This window comes from Argopecten irradians, chromosome 1 (genome assembly GCF_041381155.1).
Source record: "Argopecten irradians isolate NY chromosome 1, Ai_NY, whole genome shotgun sequence".
Taxonomy (NCBI): domain Eukaryota; kingdom Metazoa; phylum Mollusca; class Bivalvia; order Pectinida; family Pectinidae; genus Argopecten; species Argopecten irradians.
The window spans coordinates 48,812,963-48,826,584 of NC_091134.1; the positions used below are offsets into that span (position 1 = coordinate 48,812,963).

General features: G+C 33.5%; 1 protein-coding gene across 1 annotated transcript; it reads right to left on the reverse strand.

Annotated features, from left to right (window-relative positions):
* Positions 1–369: 369 nt before the first annotated feature.
* LOC138331041 (neuropeptide CCHamide-1 receptor-like) lies at positions 370–4,863 on the reverse strand. The gene has a single exon (XM_069278500.1). It carries the CDS (start codon positions 4,448–4,450, stop codon positions 3,305–3,307), a length of 1,146 nt encoding a protein of 381 aa, XP_069134601.1. The 5' UTR covers positions 4,451–4,863; the 3' UTR covers positions 370–3,304.
* Positions 4,864–13,622: the final 8,759 nt, after the last annotated feature.

The following is a 13,622-nucleotide window of genomic DNA, read 5'->3' on the forward strand; positions in this document are numbered from 1 at the left end:
CCTCCCTTGTATGTAGTGTGTTCAGATCTAAACAGACGTGTTATAATAGGACTTTTAACACTTAAAGTGCGATCTTACTGAAATTATACTGACAATGGGCAAACCAGTCGACCAGCTCTATCTCGTCATGTTAAGAAAGAAAAAAATGCATCTTTTATAGAGTACGATGACTAAACGGTATGTAAGTATAAAATCGTTGCAATTTGACAGTGAAATACATGTTCGTTGACAAGCGATAAAAGAAACAAGAAAACAGACATTTAACTGAAAGAGTGCAAGCCTTGCGGACATAGGCTTCTGTGGCACACAATGCTACCATGGTATTCAGTATCTCAATAAAAACTAATTTTTATCAGTCGGATTTTTTATTTTAAATTTTGACTCATTTAGGGGGTCTCGACAGCCACTTTTGGATTGATCAGGAATCGTCAATCTATATTATATATCACACACCGATATGCTATCGGCTTTTGACATGTGCGATTTCAAAAACATAAACCCTTTCCAGAAAATACCCTGCAACAAATACACGAGAACCGTTTGACACTTAAAATTTTTATTAGTTTACACCTACATAAACTGCTTTGTTGACAGTTTATACATGTAAAGAAGCAATACTTCAATTTTATCTATATTTTATTCAATCTATAAACTCAAATATGTGAGCGTGATGTTCAATGTTGCAACTAAGCCGAATAAATTACTAATAAAATACTATGGATTTCTTTTTCCTTTTTAGTGTTAACAACTTTTACGTAACGACTTTTCTAACGTATTTATGGATGTATCTTAACATCTCATAGATGTATCTCAGAAATTAAAAAAAAAATAATAAAAAAAAAGAAATCCAAAAAAGAAGTTGTTCTTCATAATTAAGTTAATGAACGAATGTTTTTTGCTTGTTGTCATATTTGCTATACAATTGTATTCGTTATATCAAACTTGATTTAAAAAAAAGTATATATACTTTAAGCAAAGTTGATATTATATCTCATTGTATTAATAACAAAAAAAATCATTAGAGACAGATTAAACAATGAAAACTTTCATCAACAGTGGGTTTGTGTCAAAATGTCGGTACAAAAATATATAGAAGATTTAATATGCTGATAAATATGTACGCTATATATGTTATATTATTAATACATATTGTATCATTATATCAATATACATTAAGATGGAAGCGTTCAGCAATCTGTACAGCAACAATATATAAGTATGTGTGAAAAGTTCCTTCAACCGACAAGTGCAATCATAGTTGATATCCTGAATAATCTCGCCCACGTAAATATATGGTTTTACATTTGCATCGAAATTCATCAAATCCACTTAATGTTGAAATGTATTTTTGTAGACGCAATATATCCATTCACATTTATATGTGAACAAAAATGATAACCGTTATTATTTCAACCAGATCATCATGTTCTGAATAATCTTTTGAGTACGGTAAGAAAATTGATCGATCGATTATCTAATTTATCAAGTTATCAAATTAGTTTCGACACAATTTCAAAACCATCGACTTTAATTGCACTTGTTAAATCAAAGGTATTAAAATTTGAATAATTAGTATACTATTGTTTATTTAAAATGTACATTCACAATACTGTTTGCGACCATAACAATTTGCAAGCAATTTACATCACACGTAAGCTGGTTAAAGAAAAACTACATTATTACACCATCACATCAGTATTTACATATAATTCTTAATGCCTCTGTGAACATATAACATCATTCTTGAAGTAGTTTGTTCAAAAATGTTAAGTCTTAGCGAAATTAAAAAAGTAATTTAATCCTAACTGTTAAATGTACTTCAGATATAATAAATGGAACATATTTTCTTTTTTCTTCAAATTTAACCATAGGTAATAAAAATGTATTACCTATTAAGAATGTGTAACATAATGTAAAAAGGTTAGGCGTATGGTACGGAAAAAAAGAAACATTTTTGTTAATTCGTATTTAAACTCATCCTTTATGTGTAGATAAAATAAACACGATGATAACCTCACATACAACCACCAATATAGTCTTTGATTAAAAAGAGATAAAAGAACAATATAAAATAATGTACATCTATATATTTATATGTCATTAAAATGCGATGGGAATTTTTTTAAACGTAAAAAACACCAGAAAATGTATACAAAATGTAAAACAAAATCACATCTATTGTGATGGTTTTTGTATATTACAATGAACATTTTTTTTTGTATCTTACAAAAAACAAATACAATTTTAACATGAACAAATCAAATGTCATTACAACCAATAATGGTAATAATTTGGTTGCAATTATGAAATTTTACTTAAATAACTAAATAATTGTAAGATATATAGATATATACTGAACTGCTTACACGGTTTATACGCCATTGAAGCAAATATTAAGTACAAATTAATTCAAAATTGTTATTGCTGACGCGCTATTTACACATTCTATATTAAAGCCACTAAATTTAGTAAGTAGTGCGAATACAAAAAATTGCTATGTCAAAAAAATGTGTTAAGATTTGAAATACGTTTTAGATGTAACACAATGCTGGTAAAGTCAAAGAAGGTATACATTTGTAATAATTATCAATATAAAAATACCTGTACTTTTTATATTTATATGTTTTAAATTAGGTATAATAGGATGCAAAAATAGAATATCCAAATAAATATATTATCGTCACATTTCTACATATCTCGTCGTCTAAAAATCATTTACTGAACAAAAAATACGAATGATTTGAAATGTGTCAAACTTCAATCACTAATGTACAGCAAATGGAGGAGTCGATAACATAAGTATAGGAACAACAATAACATTATATTAATGCTTGAGAAAAAAGTAGAAATTTATTTAGAAACCGTTTGCATAATAAAATATCTTTACTTTACATTTTGATTTTGGAAATCAAGTTGTGCGTTTTAATGCGAGATCAGATGAACAATATATTAATATTTCAATAATTGATAAATAAAATGTTACCAGTGATATAAACTATAGACAGATTAAATTTGTACCACCAAAAACAACTTTAAATGAGATCATGTGTAAATTAGATTTAGTCGCAGAAGGGCGAAACTAGAGACGCAAGCTTAAAAGGACTGTTTGTTAGAAAGCAAAAAGATATATATTCAAAACGAAAATTGTTTTCAGAGTCTACGTTAATCATATTTTATCGACAAAAACAATTATGGAAAACAAAATGGCATAACAAACTTGAAATAAATTGATTAAATTCAATTGACTAAAGTAAATTTTAAAACTGTATAAAATTTTGTTTTCCATCTTTGGTTTGCCTATAGTTCAAAGTTCACTACAGTTTTTGCGGTCATTTGCCAATGTTGTCAACACAATGGTTTGTTTAACGCCGCTTGTGCAATCGTCAAATACCTCTGGCTGGTAAGGAGTTGGTTTGCACCATTCGCATGACGATACAAAATGGCGGAAACCAGAATCAAAGAGCAGGAAAGCTAACGGGTTGATACCAGAGTTCACAAACATAAGACAAAAACCGGTTATTTTGAAAACATGCCAAAACTGACCGAATTCGCCAGGTACAAAATAAAACCAGATTAAAAAAATATGCCTTGGTAACCAACAAATTACAAACAATGCTACAAGTGACATGACAAGAATAGCTATTATTTTTCTGTTCCTAGCCATTTTTTGTCCATAATCATGACTTGACTCCGGATTGAGTGGTATAGCCCCATTGCTGTTTATTCGGCATTCATTGCGGTCAGTGTTCAGGAGTGTGGAAACAATGAGGATGTAGAATGGAGTCAAAATCAGGAGCGGAATTACAAACAGGAAGAGAAGCTTGATAATTGTCAGAGTCTGCGCATAGAGTTCGGGCCAGGTGGGGCGATACAGGAAACAAAATTCCAAGGAGCCTGGCTCCCCGATAAAGATGGTTGCTGACACAAAGTCTGGGATGGCAAGTATCAAAGCAAAGATCCAAATCAGAACAATGATTATCAAAGTCTTTTTATTTCTCCCCGATGGCTCTGTTACTGACAATATCAGGTAGCGTTCAATACTCAGTGCGGTTATAGAAAATATAGTAACAGCTGTACTCAGAGTTTGAACAAACTCACTAAGCTTACAAATGGTCTCTCCAAAAGGCCATTCAACGGTTGTATAAATTGTTGAAATAAAAGGCAAAGCTACTGTGATCATGACAATGTCCCCAGCTGCCAGGTTTACCACGTAACAATTGTGGGGGGTATTCAGACGCCTTTTGCGTAGGACATAATATAAAAGAAATAAATTACCTATGATGCCGATGACGAACACAATGCCGAAACAGAGAGGGACAAGCACAGCTTCCGGTCCAGAATAGGTCTCTTGGGTCCCGTTCATCACAGTAATCATTCTGGAATACCGCTTGGTGCAATTTTCCAAATCATCAAGAGTTTTATTACAAAACTCCTCCAGCTTTTCCTCCATAGTGTCACTATTCGAACAGGAAATTCTTCAAGTGTCTTGCAATATTTAACGATTGATAAAAGTGTCCGATATTGTTAAACAAATATTTTTTTCTTCTCCGAGTGCTGTTGTTTTTTCATGTCTTTAAAGTCCAAACAGCCAATTACACAGGTAAAAAACTGATGTTTGTATGTCCCTCAATCAATGTTATTATAAAGTTTTAACCTCCTGATGGGATTCATTTGTGATATCCGATAAATAACAACACGTGCGTGCATCGTCCGCATTCAATCATGTTACCCAGCCTGTATAACGTAAACTGTATATATACGTATGCTAAATCTACTGCCTACCACTATATCACACTAGACAGTAAAGCAGAAGTTTTGATTAAAGCTCTGCAGAGTTTCTTGGACTATATATTAAAGAAATGATATAGACATAGAAGCTACCGATATATATTAACACTCTAATCGTAGCATGTAGATAGTGTGGCGTTTTGCTTTAACATAGCACGGAGAGCGTTGGTCGTGCTGCTCCGAGATCAACCGTTTTGCCCGGGGAAACCCTTGTCTCTTTGCCATCGCCATTTGTAATCGATAGCACCAGTATTATCAATTAGGCTGTTTGGACGTCAAAATAATGCCAACCGTTATCAATTTCTCCCATTGAAACGTCCGTCGGCCACTAAGTGTAGTTTAACTTAATTTTCGAGCGGTCTATCACGATTGTTCAATTACACAAAAATACTTCAAGGGGTTTGTTTTTTCAGCGATATAACACACGAGTTTATTCATCCACAATGTGCAATTATACCAAAAAAGAAGTGTTTAAAGAAACTCATTTTCAGCGATGTGTGTAAATAGGAATTTCACCAGAAATATTTATTCTACTGTTTTAATTTCCTAGAACACAAACATGCTTCTCACTACTTCATAGATTGATTTATGGAGGTTTTCATCCAACATGACACAATGCCACTTTAAGCGTTTAATAGGCAGCTCACCTCGCACGTGCAAACAAATACTGCATGACAAATGATAAGGTTTTAATAACTTATACAATGCAAAGCTGTATAACCAAAGATTTATTAAATGTAACGAATATGGCTAATGAAAAGGATTTATTTTCTGATTACATATTCAAAAAATAAAAGATTTGATATTTTTCGAATACCAAATAGAAGTACAAATACAAATATGTGTAACAGGACTGATAATGTTATTGAGGATAATTAACAGGCACAAGGTATCCTGTAAATGTGTTTATCCTACAACTGCCCCATATACTGACTGGTCACTACTGCCAAATAAACTTTATCTTTATCCGTCAATACAAAATGCTTTATACGTCAATACGATCACGTGGATTTGTTCCACATCTGACGGAACATTTCCAAATTTGACACCGATCTTTAACCTTTCGGTGAATGAAACACTCACCGAAATGACGTCATTTTTAGCTCACCTGGTCCGAAGCTTATACGATACTGTGGCGTCCGTCGTCCGTCCGGCCGTCAGCAATCGATTTCTTCTCAATAACCGTTGGTCGGAATTCAAACAAAAATGACTTATGGATATTATTCAGATACTGTGAATGATTCGCGTTAATTATGATATCCTTATGCTTCCATTTTCAACCTGTTAATTTTTCTCTGAATGGGTAAGAATCGCAAGAATGATAATAGGAAGGTTTTATTAGTTTAACGCCATATTAACATCCAGAGTCGTGTAAGGACGTGCCAGGTTAGTCGTTGGATCAAAGCTGGAGTACTAGGAGAAAAAAATCACCGACCAGCGGTCAGTACCTGGCAACTGTCCCGCATGGGATTCTAACTCACGACCTAGAGGTGGAGGGTTTGTGGTAATATGTAGGGACATCTTTTTTTTTTTTTTTTTTCGAGGATAAAAATAATTTTATTTTTCCCGTCAATAGGGCCCCGGGGGTTGGGTCCCCCGAGGTTCCTCACAAAACAAACAAATAAAAATAATCATAAAAACATCTGCACTAATACTGTAAATACAGGCAATACATAATCATAATCATAGGATGTCGGGGCATCTTAACCACTCGGCCACCGCGGCCCCTGATAGTAGAAAGTCGCTATGTACCATGAAAAGGGTTGTTGATAAGCATGACATTTTTTGCACAATATATTTGAACAAAGTATTAAATTTGAAAGTGTATACTTTATGGGACATCCTGTACATCTCAAGTATACATTTAGATTGTTGGTGCATATATTGTTTACCGTACTCAGCTGTGTTATTTTTGATAATTCCCGAATTGAATTACCATTTGGCAATATTCAATTCCATGCATTGGCTGCTAACACGAAATGATTTTTAAAAAAATATTCCAGGATGCAATTAGTTTAAGCAATACTTCATTCAAACAAACAAGTGAAGATATACATACACATGCAAATACATTCAGCTAGGATTGGAAAACGGGCTAAACGCTGATATCAATTCCTCTTTAGGATGCGATTAAGGCATATCATAGAGAATGCAATATCAGTAGATGAATTATATTTGTAACAATACTTATATATGTGTGTGAGATTTGGATACTGAGGTATGTATTGATGGTAAACCTAGTAGAACATGTCATAGTGCTATATCATTAAGTATACAACCAAAACACGGGACGGCACATTCCGTCTGGTCAAGATAGACACCAGTCGTCCCATTCCCTTTCTAATGAAAAGGTCAGAGTACATTTGTGACCTATGTAAAATTATAAAATAGGCAAAGTTACTTACAGTATAAATAATAAATGATTTACTGCATGCCTTGTGTGTCATACTCACAACAGAAACATGTATTTATGAAATATCAGAGACAAATCACCAGGGTAACTTTACAAAAAATAAACAGGATCACTGATGTCAATACAAACCCCGAAGGGATTACTTCATATCTTCTTGCGTATACTAACTTGATAAAACATACAAAAATCTACAGAATATAATTTTGTCTAAAAATCAATGAGCATTCGTGAAATCTACGTCCAATGAAAATTTCAGAGAAGTTTTACAGTACATTATATAGATAATTGGTGCAACGGCGGTTACAAAATAGTTTTAGCCTCATAAGAAAAAGCCTCAGTGTTCATTATGGTCTTAAAAGAAATCTATCAGATGTTGTAAAAAGCCTCGTTAACTCATCGCATCATTAGTTCCAATCAGCAATGTCTGTCTGCCTTTCTATAAATCATTAATATTGTAAATTTCGTTTCACGTATTATCTGATTTTATACTTTGTTTGGCTCATCCAATGACCCAAACAGAAATTAAATAAATTACTTTTCTTTTATCTCATTAAGACATTTTATCAAGGAATATACAGGATGATAGGGGATATAAAAATACATTTGCTATTTATTTCATTATATATTGTCTTAAAATAGTTATCAGTGGTGAGCAGCAAAACAAGGCTGTAATAACTAAACCGTTTTTATTTCCATCGGATGGACGCAGAAACGGGCTTGTTTTCAACCGATACAATTTTAATTTAATAATTAATATTACATAAAGTAAGAAACTATTAATTATGATGAAAAAACATGCCAAGTTCTTTTAATTGGGATTGTCTATTTGCATATTTTCGTATCTACATTTTCTATGCTATCGGCCTTACAACCTTAGTAACAGCTAAGGTCACGATGTGTTACGTGTGGCGGATGTTTGTGTATTTTGGGAGTGAAAGGTACTGTATGTTATCTTTGTGATTTAGTGATTATTTTTATAGTACTCCTGTATTAAAACATGCTCTCATAGCATCAAGCAACATGTACATCCTTGTCACACTATTTTCTATTTGTGGGTAGTTTTGACAGTGACATGTGTTTGAGAGCGTAACGCCATACTTTTCGGAGAAAACGACGTGAGTTTCGCTCATAAAAACATGACGCCACAATGGATACCAACATGCAAAATGGTTACTCTGTAATATCCAAAGATAAATACTGATAAAAGAGAAACTGGTTGTCATCCATGTTGCAGCAGAATCATGCACTTTTATAGACCATGGTAATTCTCGAACATTGACAGAGTGTAATGTCTGTAATCTATCGAGTGAAAGCTCAACGGCAAACGTGAGGCTGTGTCAAAGAACATATTAAAAATAGTGATAAGAAGGGGTGAAAAATAGTTCCCAAATGAGGTCGCCCTTCAAGATCATAAAAAGAGAAAAGAAAGATCAATTCTAACTCCATATCTGATTTACTACTGCTTACACTGCCGACCCATAAATCACATGCAATACCGTCTAATGTTGATACCGATTCGTAGACGTTTCGTTTCTAAACCAAAAACAAGTGGAACCAGCACGTGCTAACAATTTTTTTTTATAAAACAAAAGATAAGTATAAAACTGAAGACCAGACAGTGCTTATAGATAATATACATCAAATCTTACATAATGGAAAAATCCTTTGTATGTATCTTTATATATTTATGGCATATAAAACGAAACAATTAAGCAGATTATATGAAAACCGCAAATGAACTTGACAGGAACCGTAATCCGTTATCAGTAAATATGGATTCGGAAGCTCATATCACTACGATAGACGATTTTGTCATATCATTTATGCCACAAACAATTATACATACTTATTGTAATTACGAAGAAAATCTCCGAAAGCTGATGATTTTTATCTTTGCTTTACGAGTGCATAACAATGAAAAAAGGTTCGGTAGTTGCATCAATGCCGTCAGCTGACGACGTTTTCGTTGGAATTGGGAATCCAAGCCTGAAGCGTAAATATGGTATGGAATTATTCTCTTATCTTTTGTCGGTAATAGTTGTGGCAAGCCCTCGTGGTCCACTACAATATCAGAACATATAAGTTGTTGCGTCGACTCTCCACAAATGGGCCAACACTTTCGATCCCCCAGGACAAGTTGATATTATTTAGAAAATGATTTACTGTTAAAGCGGCAAATGAGTTCATTTCTAAAGTAATAGAAAAGTACTTGTCATGTTACATTACCTTCTCTCTGCATTCCTCACTTCCTCGTTCTTTTTATTTCATCTATATAATGCAATGATCGTTCTTGTGTTTAATGCCTCCGGTTAACGGGGTGTTCCCTATATTTCATGCCAGTTTTCTAAAGTTTATCAACGTTCTCAGTATCACAAATGCAGGTTTTATCTATGTCGTTTGAAACTATTTTGTCTTAGTATTCAAACCGCATATAATAATGTTATACATCAAATTAAGATTACATTAACACTGAACTGAGAACATTAAAAAATAAAAAGGATATCCAATGTTATTTCAATTGGGGTGTTTCGAGATCCCAAAATGACGTGGGTAAAGTACAATTACCGTGATTTTTACGTCACAAAACTCACGTCAAACGATGACGTCATAATCCCCGGATGGTATGACTAATCGACGATAAATTGTACTTTACCCACGTCTTTTTGGAATCTTGAAACCCTCCAATTGATTTGTTTGTTTGTTTGTTTGTTTGATTAATTAACGTCCTATTAACAGCTATGGTCATGTAAGGACGGCCTCTCATGTATGCGGTGTGTTGTGTGTATGTTGTGCGAGGTGCGTGTTTCGGGAGACTGCGGTATATTCATGTTGTGTCTTCTTGTATAGTGGAACTTTTGCCCTTTTTATAGTGCTATATCACTGGAGCATGCCGCCGAAGACACCAAGCAACACACCCCACCCGGTCACATTATACTGACAACGGGCGAACCAGTCGTTCCACTCCCTTTTTGCTGAGCGCTAAGCAGGAGCAGAAACTACCACTTTTATAGACTTTGGTGTGTCTCGGCCAGGGGACAGAACCCAGAGCCTTCCTCACAGGGGCGAACGCTCAACTCAAGGCCAAAAATGAGGTGGTGCCAAGGGAGGCATTAGGAAGGATAAAGTCAGTTAGGAAGAATAGAAAAGATAAGATCCTAAATTTAGTCGCCTTTTACGATCATGCAATAGGGGCAGCAGGTACAATTCTAACGCCCTACCTGCAGGGCCATTGCAATATTATTAATCATTTTGTTTATTTTCATCTTCGTTATCAAGCGTTACATTCAAAAAGTTGTTTTTTGTCTGATCAGTGTTTACTTAGATGTAAATTAATTTTGCTTGTTACGAGCATTTTCATTTGCTTAAAATTTTCGTAATCAGCCCATAAAGGAAAAAATGGCTTCGCCGTTTGAAACGTTGCTTCTGATTGGCTGAGATGACGACATAATGATTACATAGAGAAAAAGTCACAAAATGAATGTTGAATATTGAAATAGTAAATTGAATTATAAAGATTAATTTAAATAGTTTTTAATGTTATGGAGATATAATTAATTTTCTTAAATACTTAATTAATCCTTAAATAATTATCAAATTCATAGCTACAGTATTGTGAGGATAGTCAGTAAATTGCAAAACTGGCATAACATTTTAAAAAAAAAAAGCCATCATGTAACACAGTAATCTTGCTATTGTTACATTTTTGTTAATGCTCAAACAGAATGAAAATACCGACGTTATAGACCTTAAGTATGTACTTCTAATTAGTAAGCAATTATGGAATATATCCCAAAGGAGTAACTTACGATCCAAATAGTTCATCAATATTCTACTGGGTCATCTTATTTAGAGGACGGGAAGCTTATAAATCCATTGTAGGGACCAGATTTCAGCATTATAGCCTTAATAAATGAAGGCTATTATAAATTGAGGTTAATATCATGAGCCGTAGAGACAATTCATAAAATAGCCACACAGATCGTATGGGACATACAACACTAAGCAGATGTCCTTTGGGAACTGGATCATGGTATTAACTCCAGGATATCTTTCTAGATATTGATAAATCAGAAGCAATATCTAGTCAATGTAAAACAATATTCATGTATTACCAAAATTTAATATTATTTCTTGTTAATGGGGCCGTACTTGGTTTCGTTTGACTTGCAGATAGGAAATAACAGAAAACAGAATAAAATTTCCAATCCAAACGATGTAAACACTTTGATTGATATCTTAGGAATCAAGTGTTATCATGCTTAGAATGCGTCACTGCAGGTATTGACCGTGTAACAAAAGTGGTTCAAAATATCAATCTTCAGGATTTAGCGAGTTGTCTTTACTTTTATCAGAGACAACGATATAAAAGTGTAAAAATCGTCTGTTATAATTTGCAAAAGTTCCATTTATGGAAAATTTCTCAAGGTTCTCGTGTCGTAAATTACGAGGTCATCCATATGTATTATCACTACCTGTGACTGTTTCCTTTTACGCGTCGTTGAGTTTTGAGAGAGGGTTGACCTTTAGTGTTATTCGAAAAGAAATGCTTCAAAATCCTTAATTGCTGTGAAAGATTTGCAAAATACCTAAATATAGCCTTATGCGTCATCTCGAGATGATATGTCAGAGCCTTTAGGAGTATTTGAAGATGTTCTCAATATAAGGTCAACATATTTTTCACGTCTGTAAACGTTGTTTCTTGATATTTCGCGTGGTGTATAATCAGATATGTTTTGTCCAAGAACAAAAATGTATTTTATGCCAACAATTATCCGTAATATTTGTATACTGTTAATTGGATATTTTTTTTTCGTTTTGAAGTTTCCATAAGCACTAATATAGGACTTCTATCATCAGGTACATGATGTTTTTTTATGTTTTCTTTAATTAATGACAATGAAACAATCTGGGAAGGAAAGGCTTTGATTAAACCGACTGTTATTGGATAAAGTTTATCTAATTCGAAAACTACAGACAACAAGGTGTTTATGAAAAAGTATAATATTAACAGTGAAAAGAATAAGATAGAAGTTATTATTTAATGTATCATTTATAATCAACAGGGCCGAATGATTACGCTTAATCATAATCCTAATTGAAGAAAATTTAGTAGTTATAAAGATAAATTTGATGGCATAATTACTAGAACTGTGGAATGTAAGGCAAATATCAATTTGGTATTAGCAAATCAATTCTGCAAAATAGTGCAATGTTACATCTGCGACTAATGATTTCAATGAATAAAATACTTAGCTTTCATATATCATTTCTAAACTACCATCGAAGCTTTTTATCGCAAACAAAACATGATATAGGGAGTCGTTTAATTAACCTTAGATTCGTGTTTCACCTGATAATTGGTCTGGCAATTGAACACGAACACACGCACTTCCTAATGATAATAGATGGTACAGCGTGTTGTGAGGCCACGTCCGTCATAAATCCTGATTAGCGGGACACATTCTGGTTGTTCTGTGGACGTGTTTATGACACTCGCAATATGGTGGATATGACAAAAGGAACTATATAGAACTGTGTGGAAACTTCATGTATCGTGCACTTTATCATCATCGACATGAAACCATTGTTTTAAACTCGAGAAAATAACAGAAAATAACATAAAGGACAACGATATTTCGTTTCATCCTTTCTGACAGACAGATGATTTCTTTTTCCAAAAAAATTCTAGAATTATTTTCTTTTAGCCGCTTGAAGCAGTTTCCTGCCTAAATAATTTAACAATGTTTTAAACTGATATGATAAATTAAAGTTTTAATAATTCATTCTTATCGATTATGTTAATGTGGTTGGTGGGAATAAGAATAAGACTTAACTCTATAAAAAAAAGCCTGTGTCATTAAAGAGCTGTCTCCCCCGTATGCATTATCTTGCTGTATGATCCGGGCGGAATATGGTGTATTCGTTTTGCATCTCCTTGCAAAAGTGATTAGATAAAATATTTGGATCAAATGATCAAATAAAACTTTTTAGTCTTTTAAAAAACTTTTTCTTTGTATCAAACATATCAACGAAGTGACATTGCCAGCCAGCCCATTCTGTTGTATGCCTTATGTGATATGCAGCATTCTTAAGTATCTTATTTGCAACCTTTATTTATATTTTACTTGCGTAAATATAATATGTTTTCCATATCGTTTGCAGACGTTACAAATGCATGGGTCTTTGAGCTAGTATCAATCTCTTTTCTACCAATACTAAATAATCTTCTTCCCGCCCCCTGTCTCTTTTTTAATTTAAATTGCGTCAGGACTACAAAATGACGTCATAGCAAACGTCCACATATCGATCTCGCAACGGCAATCCTCTCTGGCTCAGTTAGAAAGTACAATAGATACACCAGACAGTGTCGTGCTGAAGATGATAAACATGTTAAGATAATAATAATCCTATATCCCAAAAC